We start from the raw sequence: 27,006 nt of genomic DNA on the forward strand, positions 1-27,006 counted from the left end.
TGTAATTTCAACTTTATTCTTGAGAGACTTGAGCCATGGAAAGAAAACTCCAAATGTAGAGAATGGTTTATGCACCATTTTCAGACAAAACATGGAAAGTAGCATATTTGAAGAAAATCACAACAAAGCCCCCCCCCCCCCCCCCCCCCCCCCCCCCCGGGTTCTGGTGTGCTTTTCTAGACCAAATCATGACACATTTTATTAATCCGTGGCTTGTACAGTGGTGTGAAAAACTATTTGGTCCCTTCTAGATTTCTTATTCTTTTGCATGTTTGTCACACAAAATGTTTCTGATCATCAAACACATTTAATCATCAGTCAAAGATAACACAAGTAAACACAAAATGCAGTTTTGAAATGACGGTTTTTATTATTTAGGGAGAGAACAAAATCCTTTTACTTTTTACCAATGACTTTTTCACACAGGGCAATGTAGGTTCGGATTGTGTTCTCTCCTTAAATAATAAAAACCATCATTTCAAAACAGCATTTTGTGTTTACTTGTGTTACCTTTGACTGATGATCAGAAACATTTTGTGTGACAAACACATTTAACCATTAAACATGCAAAAGAAAAAGAAATAAGGAAGGGGCAAATAGTTTTTCACACCACTGTAGTTTCCTCTACGATGTGTCTACTTGTTCTCCTCAACACAACCGTAGTGCTCCGGGGTTTGCACTAATGCAAACAGGTCTTTTATTTTACGACCTGTGAAAATAAAAATAGGACTGTCCCAGTAGATAAAAGTAAATGCTCTGTGATGACCTAGGGCAGCCTTGTTAGTCTTCTTCATTTTCCTGTATTAGTGGTTGGTTATGGTAAAACGTTTTAGTTAAATATATCATCTAGGAGACACACACAGTGATGTTTGAGAAGTGAAACTTAAGTTTGTAGGATTTACAGGAAGTGTGTAATAATTTTTTTAATTAAATGATGCAGATGCAGAAATTTGGACACTGTTGTTATTTTATTGACTCCAAAAACTTTAGAACTAAATATTGGAACTCAGAATTGGTTTGGTAAGCCCAGTGACCTTTTACCTCCATACACAGGTGAGTCAAGGTATGAGAGAGTTTTTAAGGGTCCAATTGTAAGTTTCCCTCCTTTGTGAATATTCTCTGAAGAACAGCACCATGGGAGTCTTATAACAACTCTCACATGAGCTGAAAACAAAGATTGTTCACCATCGTGGTTGAGGGGAAGGACACAGAAAGCTGTCTCAGAGATTTCAGCTGTCTGGCTCCACAGTTAGGAACATATTGAGGAAATGGAAGTTAAGTTCATGTGAAGGCTCCACGTGGCAGACAGAGATAAATCTGGGACAAACAGAAGTGAAGAATGGTGAGAACAGGCAGAGTCATCCCACAGACCAGCACCAGAGACTTACGACAGCTTCTTGCTGCAGATGGAGTCACTGTGCATCGTTTAACTACTGGGTGCACATTACACAAGGAGGTGTTGTGTGTGTGAGTGATGCAGAGGAAGCCTTTTCTCCACCCACAGCTCAAAAAGAGCTGCTTGAGTTCTGCTGAAGCACATCTGGACAAGCAGCTTCATTCTGGAGTAAGGTGCTGTGGTCTGATGAAACAAAAACTGAGTTCTTTGGGCAGAACAAGGGGTGTTATGTATGGAGGTCAAAAGAACACAATATTCTAAGAAAAACACCGGCTACCTACAGTATAACATGGTGGTGGTTCCATCATGCTGTGGGCTGTGTGACCATTGCATGGACACATGGATTCCACTCAATATGAGCTGATTCTGGAGACCAACGTCCAGGACTCGGTGACAAAGCTGAAGCTGCACCGGGGCTGGATCTTTAAACAAGACAATGACCCTAAACACCGCTCAACATCCAAGTCATTCATGCGGAGGAACATGTAGAATGTTCTGGAATGGCCATCTCAGTCCCCAGACCTGAATGTTATTGAAAATCTGTGGTGTGAGTAAAGAGAGATGTCTATGCTCAGAAGCATCAGACCTGAATGAACTAGAGATGTTTTGTGAAGAAGAGTGGTCCAGAAGACCTTCAACCAGAATCCAGAAGCTACAGTAAGAGTTTAGAGGCTGTTGTTTCTGCTGAAGGAAGATCTACTAAATATTCAGTTCATTTCCTTTTGTGGTGCCCAAATTTATGCATCTGACTATTTTAGTTTCAACAATTATTGAACACTTTCTGTAAATCCTCTAAACTTAGTTTCACTTCTCAAACATCACCTAGCTGTGTCTCCTAGATGATATATTTAACTGGAATATTTTATTGTAACCATCAACGATTTATACAGGAAAATCATGAAGATTAACAAGGCTGCTGTATCGTGTATGTGATGACGCCTAAGAGGAACACCTCGGTATTACACGTTTCACCATTGTGATGGCTGGCTCTGGGCGTGTCGGTGCTAGCTTGTAAATGTCAGATGTTGTTTTGTTTTTTATTTACAATTCATCAGACACAGTTTGGTGACTATTGCCCAATAATAATGCTATGGTACTGATAAATATTAAGATGCTATATAGACCCGGCTGTGTGGTGCACACAATTGTAGATCTGAAAATAAAAAGTTTGCAGATCAGAGGTTTTCTCTTGTAACCAAAGGATCATGGCAGTCATTTATTATTTCCATACAGTGTATGGAATAGCTTGGAAAAGTAGCAGAATGGGGAACTAATAAAATGTCCGAAAGAACACTTGTGCACAATAATCAATCAGTCATCTAATAGCAACTTAACTCTGTCCTAAATAGATATGTCACTAGGCAGGGTGCAGGAGACCTGTCCACATGTCCTCTGCCTCTCACCTGGTGATCCTACGGGGGGTTGGGGTAGTTCAAACCTGGAGCTCGCTAGAGATGTGTCCATTTTCTTCTCAGAAGCAGTCGACCAGAAGGAAGCTCACTCACTCCTTCACATTTGTGCTTTGCAATAGTGATGTGACGTTCACGAACAAATACAGTCCTGTAGAGAACGGTTCGTTTTGTCCTTCAGTGACCAGATAAATGCCCCCCCCCACCCCACCCCCACCCCAGTAAAACTGATACTGGGAAAAGGTAGCTAGAGTGTAAAGGTAAAAACGGACTTGTACTGAGAGACGGATGGGAGGATCTGACCGTAAAAGACCCCAAACACCAGCCAGAACCGGGTCACTGAACAAATATTTACATGGTCCAGTTACCTAAGCGCTCTAGCAGTTTCACCCGTCTGGGCTTTGTGTTCCTCCTCCTTTTCTCTCGTCCACAAATGCTTCCCTTCAAGTTGCAAACGGTTGATTCTGCTGGTTTTCTTCCTCTTCGTCTGTGCTTGGTGTCCAAATCCCACCCCTTCAGAACCTTCACTTCTTGTCGTGGTTTTGAAAAATTTGTTCGTATGACGGTGGTGGGTGGTTGCAGTAGGACGGAGGAGGTGGGTAGGAGCCCATCATCCTGTAGGTGGGGTCAGGATGAACAGGGTATGCAGGGTTTGTCACTGCAACCCCGGGCTCACTTCCTGTTGTCCCGTTTACCCCAAAGCCCTGCACACCCGATGGCTGCTGAGAAACTGAAACACAAAGGAAGAGAAGATGAGCACATAGAATGCCTCACTTTGCAAAATCAAAGTACTTAAAAGCACAATGGTGGAAGAGTTGAACCAGCAACCCGACTTTGGGCGTCTGTAATAAACCAATGGCCCTTTCCTGTATTTGTTCTGAGTTGAAAAAGGTTTGTATGCTTTTGACCGCTAGCAAAATTCAATCAAGCTTTATTTAATAAACAATTAAAAAGCAACACTGAACAAAAGTATTCTAAATCTTTGCTGCTAGAGTTCTGTTGTGTGGATCAGCTTCACCTGGCGTGGTGACGGGGTTCCTGGTGAAGAAGACGTTAAAGGCTGGCTCATCTCGCAGAGAGGTGGGATACATCCGTCTACGGAGGAGGAAGCCCGCCCCACAGCAGAACAACACCCCCATCATCAGCAGCACCCTAACAGAACAGCCGTCAGAGTTCAGGAGCTGCACAACAAACATCAACTACAGCAGGACGGCGCTGAGATGGAAACACATTCACTGCTAAAAACAGGAACACAATAACTCCGAGTCACTCACGCTTCTGTGAAATCAAACAGTCGAGCACTTTACAGCACAGTTGGGTCAGCCAGCCTGTAGTGTGTGGTTTTCCACTGAGTGTGACCCCAGACCTCCGTGGGTTGGTAAATTTCCTTTCCATTGATAATTTTTGTGATTTTTCTTTTGTCTGCTCTTTCGACCATGTAAAGAACAAAGTGTTTAATGAGGATACTTCATCCTTTCAGGTCTAGGATGTCTTATTTTTGTTACTTTTTTTAGCAGTGTCTACATTTTCCATAACAAATAATTCACTTTGTATAAATTTTATTTACATAGCAACTTTCACAACTTTTCTGGAAGCCCACATAAATAAATAACCTCCTCAGTGGCCTAGTGTTAGTGTCCACTTAGGTAGGATCCGGCCGGGATTTGAACTCCACACTCCTAGTCCCAAAGACCATAACAATGGGACCCAAAGCCTCCCTGCTTGACACTCAGTGTTGGATTGGGGCTTAAATCACCAAATCATTCCTGAGCGCAGCTGCAGATGCCCACAAGGATGGGTCAAAGAGATGAATTTCACCATTGTGTGATGACTGATGGGACTTTAACTTCAAATAAACCTTGTGGTTTATTTATCAGTTATGCTGAAAACATGAAACTAAAACGTTATCTCTGATGGCAGCAGACCCTTTGTGTATTAAATCGGTTTCATTACTGACCTTACCCTGTAATAATAAAAGCATTACAGGGAAATGAAACAGCAGTGGACCAATGTCAAGGATTCATACATCTCAGAAGCAAGACCTCTGGGAAAATCTGATCGCAATCTTGTTTCTGTGCTCAGATGATAAAGCCCTTGTGAAGAGACGATCTGTTACTAATGCCACTTCCACACTAGCATTGGCTCCACCCCCGACCCCTTCGTTCCACACTGCCTTGGGAATGCGGATGTGATTGTGCACATGGGCAGTCTGTGGCCTGTGATGTCATGAGCGCATCTCCGAGCACGTGTATAAGTTAAATATTTAGGGTTACTATCTTAACACTTACACTGGTGTTAAACACAATCAGAGTTAAAGTACCAACTCTCCAAAAAGTGTTAAATTAACACTTACTGGGGTGGACCCATATAAACACTTTTAAAGTGTTGAAATCAACTCTGATAGTTATTTTGAGCATGCTGAATTTGCTGTGCACAAACCACGTTAGGACACATATTTTTCCGATGTTCTGTCGTAACACCTGGTTAAGAGCTAAAATGAATGAGATTCTGCCAACAAAATGGCTCTAAAACAATTCATATTGAGAATTTTTGCAAGTTCATTGTTAAACATTTTTTTCTGCAGCTTTAGTGCTGCAATAATGTTATATTTGTCATGTTCTATCTATGCTCCGTTTCCCTTGTAACCACAGCCTCCTTCTCATCAGCCTACTTCACCACACCTGCATCCTGTAAATCAAGGGTAACCCTTTCCCATGCGTATGAAGTGCCACCCACAGCCTTGGTGATTTCCGCATTCCTGAGAAGTCCCTCGAATTTATATGTGAACACGACACCTGTGGTTATGCCTCCTGTCCTGTGGTCCAGCCTCGTCTAAGCCTCCTAGGGTCCCGTTCCTGTGTCCCAGGTCTCCTAGGGCTCGCCATCTCCTGGTTCCTTGCCGCTGGCCTCCAAGGACCTGCCGTCTCCTGTGCCACAGATTCTGGCCCCCGAAACCTTCAATGGCTTCCTTGCAACTTCATTTTAGACAGACTTGGACTTCTATGTTTTTTTGTGTTTTAGTGGAATAGAGTCCCTGCAAATAATGCTCCTATTAGAAATGTGTGATGCTTGGAAGCTTGAGATTCTAAGATTAAGGGGCCCTCTACCACAGATAAATACCAGACTAGTGTTTTAAAGTGTGCACCAGGTAATGTTTGACAGGGTTGCATCAGATCCTGTGTGGAGTTTAACACAGTAAATGTGGAGATGTAATGGATGCATTCATGTACACAACCAGGTGGTTTGTGTGGGCCTGAAATTATCCCGGTGTATCTGAGTGACCCACTGACTCAGCAATGCAGATTCTGTAGGAAATGAGGGAAAACCTATCTTGTAAATATATTTTAGGGATGGGTATCGAATTCTGTAATTTTTAAGGCACCGACTGAATTCCATGGTATCGGCTGAGTACCAATTCATGTCACGTAACGGTTCCTTATTTCGGTACCCATGCCGCTCGCTGGCACACGAGCGTACTGTTGTCAGTCACTGTGGGCGGGCTGTAAAGAAAGCAGCATAGCAGAGAGGAAGTGCTCTGAAGTTTGGGTCCACTAAATGGGATGGGTACCTGGGTGATGATGAAACCAGCAACAACGATCTAAGTGAGACATTATCATCTTAGTCTGCTTCGGTAGATAAATAAAATGTTTAAAATAACGTTAGCTTGATATGTTAGCTTCCGTTCAGCTAATGATGCATTCACTTTCTCCTCGGAATGCCGACATTCCAACTAGAAGAAAGCAAACGTGCTCCAACGTTTGGCTTCACTTCACTAATTGTGATGGGGCTGTTGGGTGATGATGAAACCAGCAACAACGATCTGAGTGTGAGGCGTCTTAATCTGCTCCAGCAGCTAAATAAACTGTTTAAGATAAAATTAGCTTGATAGTTTAGTTTTAGTTTACATAGCTAACGGTGCGTCCACTTTCTCCTTGGAAATTCCAACTTTTGAGCAGGAAAAATAAAAGGTTTCAAAATGAATGGCAAAATGAATGAAGATAAACAGTAAATGCAGTTCACAGCAGAGATGTTTGCTTCAGTGTAATTAGCAGTTTATAAAACTATAAGGACCCCCCCCCCCCCCCCCCACCACCACCACCACCACCACCACCACCACCATCACACAGTTTGTCCAGAGGAGAAAGGGGAGGAGAAGGAGTACACAGAGCTGGTTTAGTTTGTGAGATGCCACAATATTTAAATACACACTGTTGTATGGTATCTAGGTGTGTTTTAGTTTCATTTGTAGTTCATAATACATGATCTCCTAATCAGAGTTAATCCAGAGGGATTAGAAAAGGATTAGGAGTACATGGAGCTGTTTTTTTTGCATCATTTAGAAACAGTTGTTAAAGGTTTTCATATTGAAGAATTTTGTACAACACTACGATTATAAAATACAAACAGTTGTATGTTATTTATCATGATATTTATCAAATATGGTTATATATTTGAAAAATAAAATATATTTAATAAAAAAAAGCTATTTAAATAATTATTAAACACTCAAAAGAATCGAAAATTGGTACCATTAAGTACCGGTATCGATTTGTAGGTACCGGGAATTGGTACCATATTGATTCAAATGTGAAAGGTACCCATCCCTAATTGAGATGAATAAAAAAAATACACAGCAAGACAACACTGTCCTTACCTTCCATTGCAAAGTGAGGCATCTTTCTTTGAATCAACTCACTTTTTGCTTTGCTGTGGATTATTATTCTGCTTTGTTGCACAGAAGTGTCTTTTTTGTTTTATTACATACAACTCTGCAAAAATAGTACAATATGTCTAACATAAAAGGAAAAGTGACCCCTTGTCTTTATTAGAGGTAGAACAAAGGTAGAAGGTGTGTGTGGTGACCAAAGTATGACTTGGTGAAATTAATTATTGGAGTAACCAAGGGTGAGTCGATGGCATGTCCTTACTGGAATACTGTATGTGTTTTCTGTATCGTACATTGTAGTCAGTGAAGACGACCTTTACTATAACTTACCAGAAATACCACAGTCTCTGGATGGAGAGGGCTCTTACACAGCAGCGAGTTCCACAGCAGTCCTCATAGGACCGACATCTGCAACAAAAATATCAAAATCATCTGCATAAAGAGCAAACCAGCAAATAGCAGCTTGTGCCCCTTTTATGTGCATTATTAAAGGCAAAGCAGCTTTATTTCTATAGCACATTTCACACACACAGGCAATTCAATGTGCTTTCCGTTAGCAAGAACATTAAAATCAACTTGACAGAAAATAAAGGTAAAGGGTGAGCAGATACAGGGCAGAAGGTTCAGCACAAGAACATTTATTCAAATGCTGATGAAGACATGAAGGTTCTCAATTTTGATTTAAAAGTTTCTAGAGTTGAGGCACATCTGAGGTCATAAGGGTGCTGATTCCATCTGTAAGCAGTATTAGCAGCTTCACCCTGTTTGGTTCTGACCCGAGGTTCTACCAGCTAACTGTTTACTAAGGATCTCAGAGCCCTGCTGGGCATATATACCTGAAGGAGATCTGACATGTATTCTGGCCCCATGCCATTGAGTGATTTATAAAGTAGTAGAAGTATTTTGAAATGGATTCTGTGGTTTGCTGGTAACCAGGGTAGAGATTTAAGAAAAGGAGTGATGTGCTCTGTTCTCTTGGTTCTTGTTAAGGCTCTAGCAGCAGCATTCTGAATAAGCTGCAGTTGCTTCACAGCTTCTTTTGGGAAGACCAGTTAGGAGACCATTGCAGTAGTCCAACCTGCTGTAGATGAATGCATGAATGAGTTTTTCTAGGTCTTGTCTGGACTTGAGACCTCTGAGTCACGCTATTTGATACAGATGATAAAACACTGATCTAGTAAGAGCCTTAATGTGACCAGTGAAGTTCAGGGGCCTCATTTATAAAGCGTCCTTACGCACAAAACGGGGTGGGAAAACTGCGTAAGCAACTTTCCACGCAAACTTTGGGATTTATAAAAGAAAACGTAACAAAAAAATGTGCGAAACTTTAAGTTGACTAAGGACCTGGCTTACGCAGATTTTGGACATGAAGAGCACCTGCAGTGCTGCTGCTGAGAAGATACAATTATGAAATCCTGCAATCACTTGTACCGCTTTGTGTTCACATGGAACAAGCCCCCCCACACGCACACACACACACACCCTGAAGCGCAGAATACAGAATGCTGAATATCAGCAGGGGGGCAGATTGAGACAGAACATCATGTGTCTGTGACAGTGTGAGCATCCTGTTACTGTGACCTGATTGATCATGCACCCTGGCTACTCAGACAAGGGAAGTCTCTGTTTGGCTGACTGGTTAGCACGTGTGACTCTCACTCGGGAGTCTGGGAATCGAATGCTGATCGGACCATTTATAATATCTGTCACAGATCTCTCCGAAGTACACAACATTGACGGTTTCAGCTGTGTTGTGCCACTCCTCAACTCAACTCAACTTTATTTATAAATCGCACCTTACAGACTAAAACATGCCACCAAGGCGCTACACAGATCAAGTAGAAACATAAAACATTAGGTCAAGAAAATAAAAACATTGTATCACACAGTGAATGCACGGATCACTTCAAGTAAAACAATAAAAACTAGTTAGAAAGATTAAAAGACTGCCGTGACTGTGGGGAGTTTCCTGACCCTAGACATGCAGAATCAAACAAGGAGACGTAGGTAAGGAGAAAACAAATATTTATTTAAAGGCAGCCGAGGGTGCACCTCCAGACGTGGCGGTGATGCTGAGCACAGCTCCGGGATTGGGTCTGTAGAGATAAACACTGGTGAGGGGTTGGGCAGAGAGGAACAGAACTAGGAGGACTCAGTCTCTGTGGTTCTTACTGTGGCCAGAAATCCTGGAGCTTGAGAGGGCAGGCAGGACTGGGGTGAGCAGTGTCTGTGGTTATCCAAAATCCAATGGGGGTGAGCGGTGGGAGAGCGGGTCGGTCCAGGCATGGAGGGAGATCTGACTCAAAGGTGATGTCCAGGTTATAGCAGAGGTGGTCTGAGGCGAGAGTTCCTGGCGAGGACAAGGCGGAGGAAATTCAACAGCAATTACTAAAGTGGGCACAAAAACAAGTTGGCGAGAGCTACCCAAAGTGAGTAATCATCCGGCGAAGTGATCTCTCAGCTACTTATGAACACTGGACCGGTTGATTAGGAATAGCCTGCAGCTGACCGCTCTCCGGAACCGCCCACCTGCAGAGACTTGAGGCATAATGAACAGAATGGTGCTGACTCACCCCAGATCCTGACAGTAAACCCCCACCCACCCTTAACGGACGCCCCCCTGGCGGCTGAGCAGAGGAGGAGAAGGCGGAGGAGGAGGAAGAGGCCCTGGAAGCCTCAAACTCGGTGATGAGGGAAGGGTCCGTGATGAAGGACCCAGGAACCCACGACCTGTCGTCGGGACCAAACCCTTCCCAGTCCACAAGGTATTGGCGACCTCTACCCCAAGGACGAACGCCGAGAAGCCTCCTGACAGGGTAGACGAGGCCCCCTTCAAAGAAGCGAGCAGGAGAGGGGCATAGAGGACTAGAAACAACAGGCTTAACAAGAGACACATGAAACACTGGGTGGACCTTAAGGGAGGAGTAGGGTCAAACGGACGGTGGTGGGACTAGGGACTGAGGCAATAGTGTAGGGACAAATGAAGCGTGGGGAGAGTTTACGGAAGAAGGCCTTCAGACAGATGTCCCGGGTGGACAACCACACCCTTTGACCTGGAACATAGGGAGGGGCAGGATGTCTGACTGCCAGTGAGACGTTTGTTGCGGTCGGCCATCCTCTGTAGGGCCAAAGTGGTCTGGGTCCAGACCCGTCGAGCACCACGAAGAAACTGAGGAACAGAAGAGGCGGACTGAACCTGGTCAGAGGGGAACAAAGGGGGTTGGAAGCCCAGAGAGGTCTCAAAAGGGGACTTTCCAGTGGAGGAGATATGACTATTATGTAGATATTCCACCCAGGGGAGTTGCATACTCCAGCTCAAGGGGTTAGTTGCACACACACAGCGCAGGGTGACCTCCAACTCTTGGTTGAGCCGTTCACACTGGCCATTTGCTTGAGGGTGGAACCCAGAGGTAAGGGAGACCCTGGCCCCCAGCGCAGCGGCAGACTCTTTCCAGAGGCGTGAGATAAACTGGGGACCCCGGTCAGACAGGATCTCTTGGGGGATGCCATGTAAATGGAAAAATGTTTAATCAGAAGTTGAGCTGTAACAGAGGATGAAGGAAGAGATTTCGATGGGATTAGTTGGCAGGCTTTAGAGAACCAATCTACTATAGATAGTATAACTGTGAATCCATTAGATGGGGATAATCCAGTAACACAATCCAGGGCAATGTGGGACCAGAGTCGTAGAGGAATAGGAAGGGGCTTAAGGAGACCAGCGGGAGGTTGGTTGCTGCTCTTACCTCTGGCATAGATGTGGCAGGCAGTGATGTATCTCTTGACATCTGTGTACAGGGACGACCACCAGAACATGCAAGACTGTTCTTCAGCGTGGGGTTCGTACCTCACCACAGTTGGCTGTTCCAGTGGGATTGCATCCTGTCGGTTGTCAAGATTCTTCATAACTTGGGTTTGTTCAACGACCAAGTGGTCTCTTGCAGGACCACATTGACCTTGAAAGGGGGGGGGGGGGGGGGGGGTAGCATTATGAATATTATAATTGTCTGCCCTTAACAGCTGCCCCTCTACACAGTAACAACGTGTAGGAATTGCCAAGGTCAGGTGCTGGTTTCTGAATGTTTACATTCCAGGAGAAGAGCCAGAAGGAGAAAAGAAGAACGCTTTTAATTAATCAAAGTACTTTATTTGTGATAAAGCTAGTCAAAACATATGTTGATCAATAATAATCAGGTGAATGATCTGTGAAATAAAGATGTCATGAGTTATGTGTTTAATGAATAAACAGGACTGCACCAGACAGACTGATCTACATTAACATGGAAACGCATGACACATTGTTCTCAGCCAATCAGAACTTTCGTCTGTCGTAGGGCAGAATCTGGGTTGTTTAATGAAGTTGTCCAATCCGTTTTACTAAGATTTATAAACACCTAGGGGATATAAAACAAGGCAACGCCATTTTATCCTCAGTTCCATTTTAACCTCAGCTCTGTTCAATCTGAGTTCCTAAGGAGTTCCTTTATCATCGCTAAGAAAAGTGCAGGCTGGCCAGCTGCACTTTCCTACTTTAAGCTGAGAACTGTCAAGCTGGAGATTTCCGTCGTTTGAACAACAAGACGACATTCCTTCAAAATAAGAGCTAACTCGCTGACGCCTGCCGCTGCTACCGGGGTTGATCCGCAGACGGGCTTTGTCGTGCTGCGACCGCTGTTCCACCAGCTCCAGTACATCTGAAGGTCCGAGGACCTGGCATTTCCTGATCTAACACGGGAGGCTCCATACGGTACGTAGTCACGGCAAAATGGCTGCTCATATCAGCTTCTGAAGCCTCGTGATTTGTAGTCATAACAACCAGATCCGCCTACGTCAGCCTAGAGATTCTGAACACACCCACACACACACACCAACACGATAACATTCTAATCCATATGCATCCATCACAGAGTTAGTCCTGGTAGATTGTAAGAATTTATAATTATAGAAATTAAAGATTCTTAAACGATCCCAACTCTCTCTTTTCTTGTCTCTCAGTCAATACAAAGTGTTTAAGTAAACTACCTGATGATAAAAACAACCGCTTCTGATTATAATATCTAGATCTAATTACAGTGTATAAATATACGATCTATATTTCACTACAATAGTATGTACGTAGATGGCAGTGCTTTTCGGCACGGTCCTGCCCCTGGAGCGGGCGTGGGTGTCGTCTGGGTGGACGGTGACCGGAGGGAGTCCCAATGTTACTCTCTGGGTGAGAGGACCTCACAGTTTGCTGAAGTAGCGGGGATCGTGATCGTGCTACGCGGCGCTAGGGACCGTGGCTTCCGTAAACTAGTGATTTGCACTGATTCGGACTACACGCGTCTAAGTTTCCTATGTCATCTCCCATCTTGGAAGAGCAACGGGTTCCAGACCGCTAACCGGAAGCCCGTCAAACATGAGGCACTCTTCAGAGCATGTGACATTCTGGTGACTGCACTTGACATGCACGTTTACTGGCGTAAGGTCAAAGGCCACTCTCGCGCACCCGGTCCTGAAAAGGAGTTGAACAATCCTGCAGACTCTTTGGCCAAGCGGGGCGCGACCGAGGGTCCCCTGTGGGTTTTCGACCGCGGGTGGCTTGAGGGACGGGTGTGGTCTTTCCCTGATCAACACCAGGTGTGTGTTGTTACTCGAGCTCAGGTCGCTAAGGCGTCCACCTCCGTTGGACCTGCCTGCTCGGATACCGATCTTGTCAGTCTTCAATCCCGGGACCCTGCTATCAGCAGGATGATCAAATACATTTCTGATCCTAAAACCCAGCTACCGACTTCCATCGAACTTGACTCCGTTCCTGAGCTTCGGTCTCTCTTTCGCGTGCGATCCACGCTGAGGATGGTCGAAGGGCTGCTGATGCACGCCGCCAAACCTCCTTTGCCGCCCGTCCTTGTCACACCAAAGCCGCTAAGGAGGGCCATGATCACGCAGGCTCATGACTCTCCATCCGCCGGTCACAAAGGTGTCAAGGCCACGTTCGGTGCCCTGAGCCAGGTTGCTTATTGGCCGGGAATGCGTCGTGACATCTCGGACCACGTCGAGCGTTGCTTGGTTTGTTGTCAGTTTCAGCCGTCCAAGCCTACACACAGAGCTCCCCTACAGGAAAGAGGGCCGACCACTCCATGGTCTGACTTGCAATTCGATTGGGTGGGGCCTCTGACAGAAACCACTAGGGGAAGTAGATATATGTTGACTGTCACCTGTGCATTCACCAAATGGGTTGAATGTTTGCCAGTGCCTGATGACACGGCGAAGACGACAGCGATCCTCTTGATGAACCACGTTGCCCACTTCGGTCTGCCCACGCGGGTCGACTCGGACAGGGGTACCCATTTCACCTCTGAAGTGATGAGACATCTGTGGAAACTGTTGGGTGTCAAGGCTAAGTTACACATTAGCCACCGCCCCCAGTCTTCTGGACAAGTCGAAAGGGTGAACCGCACAGTTATCAGCATGTTGAAGAAGTACGTGTCGGCTAACCACCAAGACTGGGATGTAAAGCTTCCGTTGGTCCTCATGGCCATACGGGCTACCCCCCACGAGTCTACAGGTGTCTCCCCGTTTGAAATGATGACGGGCAGACAAATGACCCTACCGCTTCACCTGCTGTATCGACGAGTTCAGCCCGACACAGCCCCGGCATGTACGAGCGACCAATATGTGCAGGACCTGAGAACTCACCTGCTTGCAGCATTCTCGTTCGCACAGGCGTCTCTGGAGAAGTCGGCTGAAGGCAGAAAAACTTATTACGATAAGAAAGCCTCACATTCCGAACTCGAGGTGGGTGATGAGGCCTGGTACTACATTTTTGCTCCCAAAACGGGTGGCGTTAAGGGGAAGCTGGCTAAGAAACCTTTGCCCAAATGGTCGGGTCCATACCTGATAACAGCTAAGATCTCTCCGGTCGTGTATCAGATCAAGATCACCGGCAAAAACAGGGCGCCCATCTACAAATGGGTACACAGGGACCATATCAAACTGCACAAGGGTTCCGCAGATTTGGCCGATGACAACAACAATCTACCGACTTCAAAAGGGGGGTGAAAAATACGTCCCGTTGGTTCCACAGATTTCTATCTCAGGTTACACAAATTTATTTGTTTGTGAGTGTGCATGGTTGTCTTTCATGTTATACGTCACGTGCAGACTTAGGGTGTGTTGAGATGGACGTGCTTGGGGCTCCTGGAGTCAGGTAAACGGCCAGGTAACAGTAAGTGGGTTAGGCCACATAGTACTGTTGTCCAAAATTTTTTTTTCTCTTTACTAATCACAATTCCTTATGGGTACATTCACATGAAGGGTTTACTAACTACTGATTTACATTTTAGTACTGATTTACATTTCAGTTTTTTATAGTATCTTTGAGGTTGATTTAAAAGTGATTGTTATGATTATCAAGTTGATTTATCTTACGGGCCATAACCAATTTTGCCCCTATCCTGACAGCATGTATTTCCAGTGAGGATTCACTGATACCAGTTAGGGTTCTTTCATTTTCTGCTTTTCGCATCATCCTTTTTGCATCTTACACAGAGAGGGTTGCATCCATTTCTTCACTTAATAGGTAATTCACATAAAACTTACACATAGTACAACAGGTACTCATAGAGTTAGGTTTTTATTTCTTTGATGACATGAAATGCCATTTTGTCGTATCTACATTGAAGTGCCTGCACTGTGCTCTCTCTCCTCTGCTGAGCTCGTGAGGATCCTGCTTCCTGGGGGTGGATCCGTGACTCGTCATCTGCATCGACTACTCCTGGGTGGTGCTCCGGCTCGTTGGCCTTGGACGACCGTGGTTCCGGCATGGCTGCTGGGACACCTCATTCGTTGGGATTACTGTCTACTACTCTTCCCTTTTTGTGGATTACGATAAGTACTGTTGCAAAGTTCAATTTTTATTTGGAATATTACCCTGCCAGTGGACACAAAGGTCATTCTTATATTTGGAATATTACCCTGCCAGTGAATACGAAGTTCAATTTTTATTTGGAATATTACCCTGCCAGTGGATATGAAGATCAATTTGCTTTTTGGAATACTTACCTGCTCGTGGATATAAACAAGATTTGCTCCTGCTTTGCTTTTTTGCCCGTGAGGATATAAAGCTGCTGTTGCTTCAATTGGGGCTTCCCTGGGGAATAGTTAATAACCTGCTGACTTGTGTTCTTCCTGAGGTGTGTGCGAGACTGTTCTTCGGCGTGGGGTTCGTACCTCACCACAGTTGGCTGTTCCAGTGGGATTGCATCCTGTTGGTTGTGAAGTTTCTTCATAACTTGGGTTTGTTCAACGACCAATTGGTCTCTTGCAGGACCACATTGACCTTGAAAAGGGGGGATGTGTAGCAAAGTCCTGGAGAAAATAGTGGCCATCCAAGTATGTGAGCATTTAAACACTAATGCCCTGTTTGAGGAATTTCAGTCTGGTTTTAGAGAGTATCACAGCACTGAAATTGCATTAGTGAGAGTTACAAATGATATTCTCATGGCCTCAGATAAGAATCTTGTGTCTGTTCTAGTCTTGTTAGATCTCAGTGCTGCCTTTGACACAGTAGATCACAATGTTCTTGTAGAAAGGCTTGAACATGTTGTAGGGATCAAAGGAACAGCGCTAGGCTGGTTTAAATCTTACGTGTCTGACAGATTTCATTTTGTAAATGTACATGACAGATCGTCTTCATACTCCAGGGTTACTTGCGGAGTACCACAGGGTTCAGTGCTTGGACCAATTCTTTTTACTATATATATGCTCCCAATTGGTAAAATCATTAGACAGCATGGGATACACTTCCACTGTTATGCTGACGATACTCAGTTATATTTATCCATTAACCCTGATGAACCTAATCGGTTGGGTAGATTACAGGCTTGTCTTGAGGACATACAAAATTGGATGACTCTAAATTTTTTGCTTTTAAATCAAGACAAGAAGGAAGTTCTCATCTTTGGACCAGAAATCCAGAAAAGGAAATTGCATAGCCAATCGCCTGACCTGAATGGCATTACATTAATCTCCGAGAACAAAGTAAGGAACCTTGGTGTTATCTTTGACCAGGACATGTCATTCAAATACCAGGTTTCACAAGTTTGTAGGATTTCCTTTTTCCACCTTCGGAATATTGCTAAGATTAGAAGCATCCTTTCCAGGAGTGATGCTGAAAAACTAGTTCATGCATTTATTACATCAAGACTGGATTACTGTAATTCATTACTCTCAGGAAGTCCACAGAATGTAATTAAAAGTCTTCAGCTTGTCCAAAAAGCTGCAGCTAGAGTTCTGATGAGAATTAAAAAGAGAGATCATATCTCTCCTGTCTTAGCTTCCCTTCATTGACTACCTGTTAAATTCAGAATAGATTTTAAGATCCTTCTTCTCACATAACTCCATAATCAAGCTCCATCATACATCAGTGATCTGATTGTTCCATATGTTCCTAACCGAGCACTTTGCTCTCAGACTGCAGGTCTGCTGGTGGTTCCCAGAATATCTAAAATTAGGATGGGAGGCAGATCTTTTAGTTATCAGGCTCCTCTCCTGTGGAACCAGCTCCCAGCTTTAGTCCGTGAGGCAGACACTTTTGTCTACTTTTAAGACTAGGCTTAAAACATTTTTATTTGATAGGGCCTATGGTTAAAATCTGATGTTAGCCTAAATCTGGACAAGTGGGGGAGTAGAGGGAGGTGGAGTGTACAGTCGGTAAAGACGGCTCTCCCTTGCCCTTACTCCAACATGCCTCCATCTAAATAGGATAGATTATCCAGAGTTATCTCTGTAGTTATGCTGCTCTAGGCTTAGACTGCTGGAGGATACACTGACCACTTTTCACACTCTACTGCTTTCTTCTACAGTCTGCTCTTTAACTGTACTATTTTCTGCAATTTCAGCTGTTAACTTTATTTTCTCTGTAAGTGTTTTTCTCCCCAGAAGAAGCTACAACGACGTTCTGCTGAGCTGTGGTGGCCTCATGGAGGGGGCCATCGTCTAGCACACTGCTGCTAACCACTTAAACATTCTCCCTCTCCTGATAATAACTTTTTGCTTTCCTTGACGTTGGATGTGCTACTACTAGTTTATCCGTTTAATTATAGATCCACTAGGATAAATACAATAAAGTTTATCTCTCACCAAGTAGAATATTTACTAAGAAAATCACAATATAACTATAGACACATTACATTGTCGTGTGTGTGTGTGTGTGTGTGTGTGTGTGTGTGTGTGTGTGTGTGTGTGTGTGTGTGTGTGTGTGTGTGTGCGCGCGCTTGCATATGTCTGTTAATGTTTTTAACCTGTTAGGGGAACCTGGGGTCATTTTGTAAAGCACTTTGAGTAGCACTTTGTTTGAAAAGAGCTTTATAAATAAATCTGATTGACTGATTGATCTGTTCTGTTCTGAGAATCATGGGTGAGTCACTGATGTTGCTGATCATGTTTTGGAGAAGTTGTGCCTTGAGTGGAGCAATCAAGGAGATGGTTGGATTGCTTTCCTCAGATATTAGTGTGGTTGCATCTTTCATTGCTTTTAATGCACTGACAGCATCTTCAGTGTTAGATACATCTGTCTCGTTGAGTGTGCAGATGTCAGACTCTCCTTTTCTAACTTCCGGTGACAACAAGGTGGCACAAATGGCAGGTTGCTGTTCCAAAAACCTCTGGACCATGTCGTAGGAACTGTTCCGCCTTGTTGATACATCTGTGAGTAGTTTTTGATTTTTCAGACCCAAGCATTTCTGATTTACCTTTAAACAGTGGCTTGCTGTCATGCTACGATGGAAGAATGTGGATATACGTCTGATTCTTCCCAGAAGCCTAGTAAGCGATGCAACTCGAAGCCCACGCTGTGATGCCAGGTTCAAGGTATGGAAAAAGCATCTGACATGTTTGAGTTTTCTGATTTGAGCTGCAAGAATCATGTTTGAAGCGTTGTCTGTAACCAGGACAATATCTTTATCTGACAGCTGCCACTCTGAAACAACATCTGAAAGTAGCTTTGCCAGATGTGCACCTGTGTGAGACTCATAAACAGCTCTCGTCTGCAGCACGTGGGAAATAATCTGCCAGTCCTCGCTCATGTTGTCACACCCTGTCCTGTCTTCTCTTCGGTTTTGGTCTGTGTCTCCGTTAATTGCTCCCACCTGCCTCTTGTTTCCCAGTCACCATAGCTCCCGTTCCTCGTGTATTTAAACCTCTTCTGTTCTGTGTTCCATGTCGTGTCATTGTTTCAGTGTCCAGCGTGCTTCACTAATAAAACTATGTTAAACGGACCTACCTGTTGACCTTCTTCCGCCCAGCGATTGGATCCTACCTCCGCTCCACTCGCCAGGCACGCGCGTGACAGAATGACACGACCCGTTACAGGATCCAGCGGGGAGATTCTTCCGTGGGAGAACCTGCTCCAGTGGCTTACCCCGACCCACCAGCCGGCTTCTCCCTCTCCAGCCCCAGCTCCGCCTCGCCGCCGGCGGCGTCCCCGGCGTCCCCGGCCGTCAGCCTCAGCGTTCCCCGCCGCCCTTCCGGAACCGGACGGGAGTTGGGATGGGGAGACGCTCCTGGATCGCTCCAGCTATGAGGGCACGAGGCTGGCGATCTGCTCCCCCGGAGTCGGTCCACGGCGTGGGAAAAGACGCCGAAAGCCAACGCAGCCCTGCGCTTCAGGACGGAGCTGCGAGCCCGCCGCTGGCCGTGCCCGGTGCGGCAGTTCGGACTCGCCCCCGGCCAGACCACCCATCCCGTCTCCTGCCGAACTGGCGCCTCCGTCGTCTGCAGGGGGAGGAGCAGCACTCGCAGCCCGGCTGATAGAGCTCCAGGCGGAGCTCGGCCGGTTCCGCCAACTCATCAGCCTCCAGGAGTCTCACCTGGACGCTCTATCCTCCTCATCTCAGGGCCAGAGGAGCGAGCCCGGGGTTCACCCAGCGGAGCTCGCCGGTCACCGGGCTGAGCTGGCCCAGCTTTGTTGGACGCTCCGCCTCAGGGAGTCACAGCTGTACGGTCTGTGCTCCCTGCTCTCACGGTCTCCGGCACCGCCGGTTCTCTCTCGGCCGGTTCTCTCTCGGCCGGTTCCGGCGGTGGTCTCGGAGGCTGCACCCCAACTGGCCCATAAGCTGACGGATCGGGCCCAGAAGCAGAAGGTACCGGCCCGGAAGCAGACGGTACCGGATCCGGTCCAAAAGTCGGCGGTCCAGAAGTCGAGGGACCAGAAGCCGACTCCCCCGGACCAGAAGCAGACGGTTCCGGTTCTGGTCCAGAGGCCGACGGTCCAGAAATCGAAGGACCAGAAGTCGACGCCCCCGGATCAGAAGCCGACGCCCCCGGACCAAAAGTCGATGGTGGTTGACGCCCGGTCCTGTTCTGAAGTCGACGCCCGGTCCGGTTCCGAAGTCGACACCCCTTCCTGTTCTGAAGTCAACGCCCCTTCCTGTTCTGAAGTCGATGCCCCTTCCTGTTCTGAAGTCAACGCCCCTTCCTGTTCTGAAGTCGACGCTCCTTCCTGTTCTGAAGTCGACGCCCCTGAGGTCGACACCCCTTCCTGTTCTGAAGGTGTCTCCTCTGAAGTCGACGTGTCCGAAGGCATCTCCTCTGAAGTCGACGTGTTCGAAGGCGTCTCCTCTGAAGACTACGTGTCTGTAGTCGTCTCCTCTGAAGTCGACGTGTCCGTAGTTGTCTCCTCTGAAGTCGACGTGTCCGAAGTCATCTCCTCTGAAGTCGACGTGTCCGAAGTCGTCTCCTCTGAAGTCGACGTGTCTGAAGTCGACGTGTCTGAAGTCGTCTCCTCTGAGGTTGACATGTCTGAAGTCGTCTCCTCTGAGGTCGACGTGTCTGAAGTCGTCTCCTCTGAAGTCGACGTGTCTGAAGTCGTCTCCGCTGAAGTCGACGTCTCCGCTGAAGTCGCCTCGTCGGAAGTTGCCTTATTCACCCTAGATGTCGACGCTCGTTCCACTCCCAGGGTCGACGCTTCCTCCTGTCCAGAGGACAACGTCTCCTCTGGTCTGACGTCTCCTCCGTCTCTGGTTCCACTGGTGGTTCTGGGGGTCGCTCCGGCCCAGCCTGCCGAGACTTTGTTGCCGGTCCACCCTGCAGGGACTTTGTTGCCGGCCCAGCCTGCAGAGACTTTGTCACCGGCCAAGCCTGCGGAGCTCCTCTATCGTGGACGCCGGGCCCCAAGAGCCCGTTGTTGCCTCCTCCTCTGCTGCAGGTGCCGGCCTCCAAGGGCCTGTCGCATCCTCCTCTGCCGCAGGCGCCGGCCTCCGAGGGCCCGTTGCCTCCTCCTCTGCTGCAGGCGCCGGCCTCCGAGGGCCCGTCGCCTCCTCATCTGCCACAGGCGCCAGCCTCCAGGGGCCCGTCGCCTCCTCTTCTGCCACAGGCGCCGGCTTCCAAGGGCCCGTCGCCTCCTCATCTGCCGCAGGCGCGGGCCCCCTGACTCTGCTGATCCCTGCCACCTCTCCTGTGGTCCCTCGGTTCCTCTGGGCCCTCCCTCCGGGTCCCCCTCCTCCCGCCCTGCTCCTTGTTCCTGTGGGCGTCTGGGTTCCGCCCTTAGAGGGGGGGGGTACTGTCACACCCTGTCCTGTCTTCTCTTGGGTTTTGATCTGTGTCTCCGTTAATTGCTCCCACCTGCCTCTTGTTTCCCAGTCACCATAGCTCCCGTTCCTCGTCCCTTCTGTTCTGTGTTCCATGTCGTGTCATTGTTTCAGTGTCCAGCGTGCTTCACTAATAAAACTATGTTAAACGGACCTACCTGTTCGCCTTCTTCCTCCCCGCGATTGGATCCTACCTCTGCTCCACTCGCCACACAGTAATATAGGACTCTGTTGCCACTGAAGTCCAGGAATTGCATGTTATTGCTACCAAATTAGCTTTGCTCATGGAGGTTAATATCTTGGCTTTGGTTTCATCATGCAGTGCAGGAGTTACCTTTTCTGCAAAGTGGCTACGTGCAGGGACCTTGTATCGTGGCTCCAGTGTCTTTAACATGTGTTTGAACCCAGGGTTTTCCACGACTGAATACGGTCGTAAATCCTTCGCAATGAAAGCCCCCACAGCCTGGGTTATTTTCTTCCCTTTTTCTGAGTTGGGAGGTATTATTTAGAGAGCCGCATCAATTCTTGGCTGCGCAGGGCTGGGCGGTTCAACAGCCGGTGTTGTTGTTAGCAACTCAGGGTGGAAACGGCTAACGTGATTCCTTAAATTGGTGGTGTTCCCGACGTATTTAATCTTGCAGGTTTTACACACGGCATATGACATGTCCAAATCATGTCTTTCTGATTGTTGGTAAAATCCAAAATGGCTCCATATGTCTGCTTTCATTGTCTTTGGATGGTCTTTTATCTGTAACTCTAACTCTGAGCTTTGTTCCGCCATGACCGCAAAGGCGCCAGTGCGCAGCTGCAGTTGTCGCTCCATATGACGTATGAATCAAGGGACAAAATCAGCCAATGCTAGGCTAAAAGATTCATGTTGCGGTTGGAAAACAAACATTATGTTATAATCGATTATAGTGCGCTTCTGCATCGATGCATAATCATTTATGTCCGCATCGCAATGCATCGATTATATGATTATTTTAAACGGCTCTAACAGACTACAGAGACAAACATCAAGGCTTCTGGTTAACAGTGTTGGGAGTAACGCGGTACAAAAGTAATTAATTACTGTAATGCACTACTTTTTGCTGTAATGTGGTAATGTAAGGCATTACAGGGAAAGAAAATGGTAATATTTACTCGGTACAATTGTCAGTAACGCGGTAATTACAATGCATTTTTAAACCCAGAATCAAGATGTGGGTTTCCTAAAAATTCTAATTGCGGGAAGCCTGAAAAAAGATCCAGTATCCACATATATGGCGTCATTTATGGACTCAGCTTTGGGGGCATTCTAGGAGCAGAGAGGACGCAGCGGTAATGGCTCAAATACTCCAGCTGCGTCCTGCGCGCAGCCGCTGTTATATTCACAAAATCGCTCCACCAAAACAAAGTATTTCGTTTGTGATCGTTTGTATCAGCCCATATTCTCTGGTACTTCATGTACTTTTCAGCCGAGTTCATAATCTGTGCCCCAGTGATTTCAACTCATTGCTGCTGGAGCGCAGTGCATATGAAGCTTTTTATTTTTTTATTACTATTTTTTTTTTTTTTTTTGCATTCGGTAGAGCCCTTTGGCTGATTAGTTAGAAAGTAGGAAATCTAGCAAACTGTTTTTCTGGAAGACGGAGAAAACATGCAGCATGCAGGAAGGCTAGAGAGAGAAAGGGCAGAAAATTATTCAAATAAAATCAAGAAAACAAAACAAAGTGCTTAAAAAGAAAAAAGTAGGTAGATTTATCCCCAATACACATTTTTACCAGTGAAAAGCAATAATATATAAGCATTTAATATTTATACAGGTGATAGAATCAGATCACCCCAGAAGTCAGTCCCACATCCAGGGCCGTATCAAGGCATTTGGGGACCAAGGCAAATATAGGCTTGGAGCCCCCACCACCTCACTCCCTGATCAGTTAATATAAGATGGCAGCGTGCTGAGAGTACAGATTGTTGTTGCTTTTATTTAATAAACAATCATTTAAAGCACTGTTATTATATCTGACTGTTTTTAACAGCAGTCCTAGCTCAGACACCACATCACTTTCCACATATATGTCATGAGCTCACTGAGCGTCAGATTACCAGATTCATATTGAAGTTGTTTTGGTGAAAGTAACTTAAAGTAATGCAAAAGTAGTGTAATGGCTTACATTTTAAAATCAGTAATATTGCAATGTAATGAATTACTTTAAAATGAGTGTAACAAGTAATAAATAATGCATTACAGTTTTGAAGTAACTTGCCCAACACTGCTGGTTAACACAGAATAGAGTCAAACTTACATAAAGTAGATGGGATATCCACCCTCAAAATACCAGCAGTACTTCTTGGCTTCTATGCACTGTAACAGAAACAAACATAATGGAGTTATGTTCATGGAACTGATCAGACCTACAGCATTTTTAGGGACTGTGTATGAGCACAGGCAGATGCTGATGCTAGAGAATAAATTACTAAAACCCAACCGCGTGTTCACTCCCAGTGTTTCCTCTGCGCCATGCCTGAACTTCTAGCTCCACAGCTATGAAGTAAACTGCCCCACCCCCACTCTCATGCCAGCAAAACAGTCTGTGAATGTAACACACCTGCCCCCCCGGGAGCTTAGCGATCAATTGTCGGCTCCTTGACGAGGTGAAGCACCTGGGTTAAAAGTTTAGCTACCGCCGCTGTAGAGCTGGAGCCGGGTGTTTCCGGAACACCGAGGATTCTGATGTTGCACCTCCTCATACGTGCTTCCATATCTTCACACCTTTCTTTTAGTTCCGAGAGCTCTTTATTCAGACCCTTCACAGTATTTTGCAGTGACATCACCTCATCCGACCACATAGACAGGCCATCTTGCACTTCCTTTATCTCCGCTTTCACCTGGTCAACTTCTCCGTGAAGGACGGCCGTAGTTCTTAATCTCGTTTTTTACATCTTGGAGTTCGCCTTTTAAACAGGCGAAGTCCTCTGCCAGAGCGTTCTTTAGTTCCAATTTTTTGACGGTTGAAATGTCAGCTTTCAGAGCCAGGAGAATCTCAGACTTCAGAACGTCCATATCACTGCGTTCTGGCGAGGTCGGAGGCGAGTCCTCCCGGGGGCTTACCCGAGCTCTGGCCTGAAAGGGCGTCGGGCCTACCAGTAGCCGCGTTAGCTCCTCCGGTATATTTACATTTCTGCAGATTTGTACCCATTTATTCATTCAGTGAGGATGAGTTTGATATGAAACACTGTTATCTCTTGTGTTTGAAGGGACTGTTGAGATGTATTCTGTTGGGTATTTTTATAATTGTACCTTTTTGAGGCCTAAAATATGCCATAACACATCATGAATCTCTGTGTTTGCCAACTACTGTGGCTGTTCATGAAAGGTTGAGCAAGGATGTTGATTGTAAGAAACCTCTGTACCTCTGTAACCTGAGAAGGCCCTCCTTCTCCTCCATCCATTGTGAATAAAGCCCCTGACGAACTGGGAGCACACGGGAGTGACATGGGGAAGCCTCGGAGGAGGTTTCTCTGTGTTAACTCTCCATGTTTTGGGGACTCAGGGTAAAATGTCTTCCTTGTTGTCATGTGTGTTTATTTCAGGTTCCAGGGTTATGGAGATTAAATATTACTTAACATTTAATTACCAAACATAATGGTGGAGGGTATGCAGAGCTGGTAAGAGCAGAAGGCTGAGGCTGGAGCAGAGTGGGGGCTGGTTGGTTGAGTCCAGCTTCTCACATGTTGATTCGCCCACATGGACATTACAAATAATCAGTTTACTCTCTCTCTCCGGGTGTGTCGTCCTTTAAGGTAATATGGGATAAATCTAATTACCTATCATATTCTATAATGGACCAAATTGCCACAGCAAGATGGGAGCCACACCAACCATGACTTACTCTGCCGCAACCATCTTGCCCTCCAACTCCTAGTGATTTAGATCATTTTTGCAATTTTTAAACATTTTGTGACTGATTTGAGTCCATTTTATGCTTTGTTTTATCTACTAATCTCTGATTCCTACTGTGGTATATTCACATATAGGTTTGATTACCAACACCACTGATTTACATTTTAGCGGTTCTTCTTTATATTACTAGTAATGATTTTATTACTTATTTTAATGATATATTCACAGATTTACATTTCTGCTTTATTTCATTACAGCTGATTCCTTTTCGTCATTTTGTATGTATGATCTACTTTAGTTTGATTTTTACCTGTTATGGGCTACAGATTATTTTGCCCTTCTGTTTTGACAACATTTTTGCTCGAAAGCATTGATTTTCCCTTACATATATTATAGGGTTATGTTAATTTTGTTCTTTTAGCAACACTTTTCCAGCACATGTAGTTTACTGCATTCATTTCCTTCACCTGAACTCCGTTCACATAATTTGCTTCACATAGCACAAATAGGCACATATAGTGCTAGGTTAATTTTTGTTTGTTAATTTACATCAGATGCAATCTATGTGTGTCTACATTCAAGTGCCCTGCATGTGTGCTCTTCTCCTCTCCTGGGTTTTGCCTGTGGTCCTCACTTCCTGGGAGGACCTCTCTACACCATTGGCTGATTCTGCTGCCTGAGGGTCCGGTTCGCTTGGGTCTGGCCGTCATGTGGTTCCTGCCATGGTTGCTGGAGTTCTACGGTTCGCCTGGGGCTTGCTCCGGTCCCTGCTCATCTTCTTCCTTCCTGTGGATTATGTTAAGTGGAATTCTCATTGCCTGTTTGGATTTACCTTTTCAAGTTTGGGAGTACCATTGACTATTCTCTGGTGTGGGGGTTTGCTTTCCTTACTCCTGATGCCTTTGCCTGGGAACTAACTTTTCCTTCCTCGACTGAGTCCCTAGGGCCTCTGGGATTGTTCAACGACCCGTGGTTTCCGCCAGGGCCCCGTGACTTTGAAAAGGGGGGTTATGTAACGTCCAGCAATGGTCAGTTTTTAGGTACTGTTTGACCATTCAACATCTGGTCAAAATGGAGACACGAGACTGCATGTTTTCCCTTTAAATCGGCCTGCCTTCATCCCATCAGCTGGAGCTCAGAGCCTCTCTGCAGCTCTGAACACATGATAAGGTATTGTCAACAATGATGTTCTCTCCTCAAGGTCCAAGCTTCCCTTATCGTCCTACAGGATTCTTCATGCCTCCGAATAAGGAACATTCGCAGCTCAGATTAGTTGCTAAATCAAAGAATGATTTCTTAAATTAAATATGAACTTTTAAAACGTATAAGTTAAATAATCATTAAATAAATGTTTGTTTATGGCTACTTATAATAATCATAATATAATGAGATGCTTTCATTAATCTGTGCTTGAGCGATTGAAGTTTGAAATTAATGTTATGTTATGATTACATTGATTGACATATGTTTCAGCACGTTGATATGACAAGGTCATCACCATTTGCACTCATACAAGGACAAAGTAAAGTTCAGTCAAACGCGTGACACATAGATAGTCTTTTACCCCAGATCAGAGCATCGGTATCAAGGAAGGCGTGTTTCTGAGGTTGCCTTGGTAATATTCCTCAACTTGTCAACCTCTGGTTGGCTACACAAATCATAACATGAGAACATTAAAACTGGATCACTCTGGTGATTCAGCAGTTCAGTTCAGCAGTTCAGCTCAGGTCTTGTGAAAGCTTCAGACCGGCATCTGAAGCAAAACCTCTCTAACCCATCAAAGCTTTTGACATGTCATCAAAATCTTTTTGCACCTGCAAAGCTGATACAGCAAACAGTTCCTGCAGAACAAGCTGACATTGTTTGTTGACTGCTTAAGAGTCTCTGACGTAGGGCTGGGCGATATGACGATTTTAGACCGTTTTACGATCTACACATCTGATGGTCTGTCATTTTTGAGAGACCTGTTTTATCACGATTCACAGCTCTGCTGTTGAATTTCTGCCTCTGAATGAAAATGGAACTTACCCCAGGCGAATGACACGCCTTTGTTTGACCCTTAACCAATCAGAGTGAGTCAT

The 27,006-nt window shown here is 45.6% G+C and overlaps 1 protein-coding gene and 1 long non-coding RNA gene across 2 annotated transcripts in view; both read right to left on the minus strand.

Annotated features, from left to right (window-relative positions):
* Window positions 1-3,021: 3,021 nt before the first annotated feature.
* The window catches only part of vopp1b (VOPP1 WW domain binding protein b), a 29,754-nt gene continuing 5,769 nt past the window's right edge, over window positions 3,022-27,006 (minus strand). The window contains exons 2-5 of the mRNA XM_015955063.3: window positions 23,328-23,386; window positions 7,802-7,879; window positions 3,824-3,957; window positions 3,022-3,535 (exon numbers count right to left, since the gene is read on the minus strand). Of these exons, the coding sequence (XP_015810549.1) occupies window positions 3,330-3,535; window positions 3,824-3,957; window positions 7,802-7,879; window positions 23,328-23,386 (477 nt within the window). The 3' untranslated portion in view covers window positions 3,022-3,329. The remainder of the gene's footprint in view (window positions 3,536-3,823; window positions 3,958-7,801; window positions 7,880-23,327; window positions 23,387-27,006) is intronic.
* LOC139070561 (uncharacterized) lies at window positions 7,886-11,437 on the minus strand. Its single transcript, XR_011521052.1, has 3 exons — window positions 9,896-11,437; window positions 9,644-9,821; window positions 7,886-9,567 (listed from the first exon to the last, which is right to left on the minus strand). It is a non-coding gene; the product is annotated as an uncharacterized lncRNA (long non-coding RNA).

Source organism: Nothobranchius furzeri, chromosome 7 (genome assembly GCF_043380555.1).
Source record: "Nothobranchius furzeri strain GRZ-AD chromosome 7, NfurGRZ-RIMD1, whole genome shotgun sequence".
NCBI lineage: Eukaryota > Metazoa > Chordata > Actinopteri > Cyprinodontiformes > Nothobranchiidae > Nothobranchius > Nothobranchius furzeri.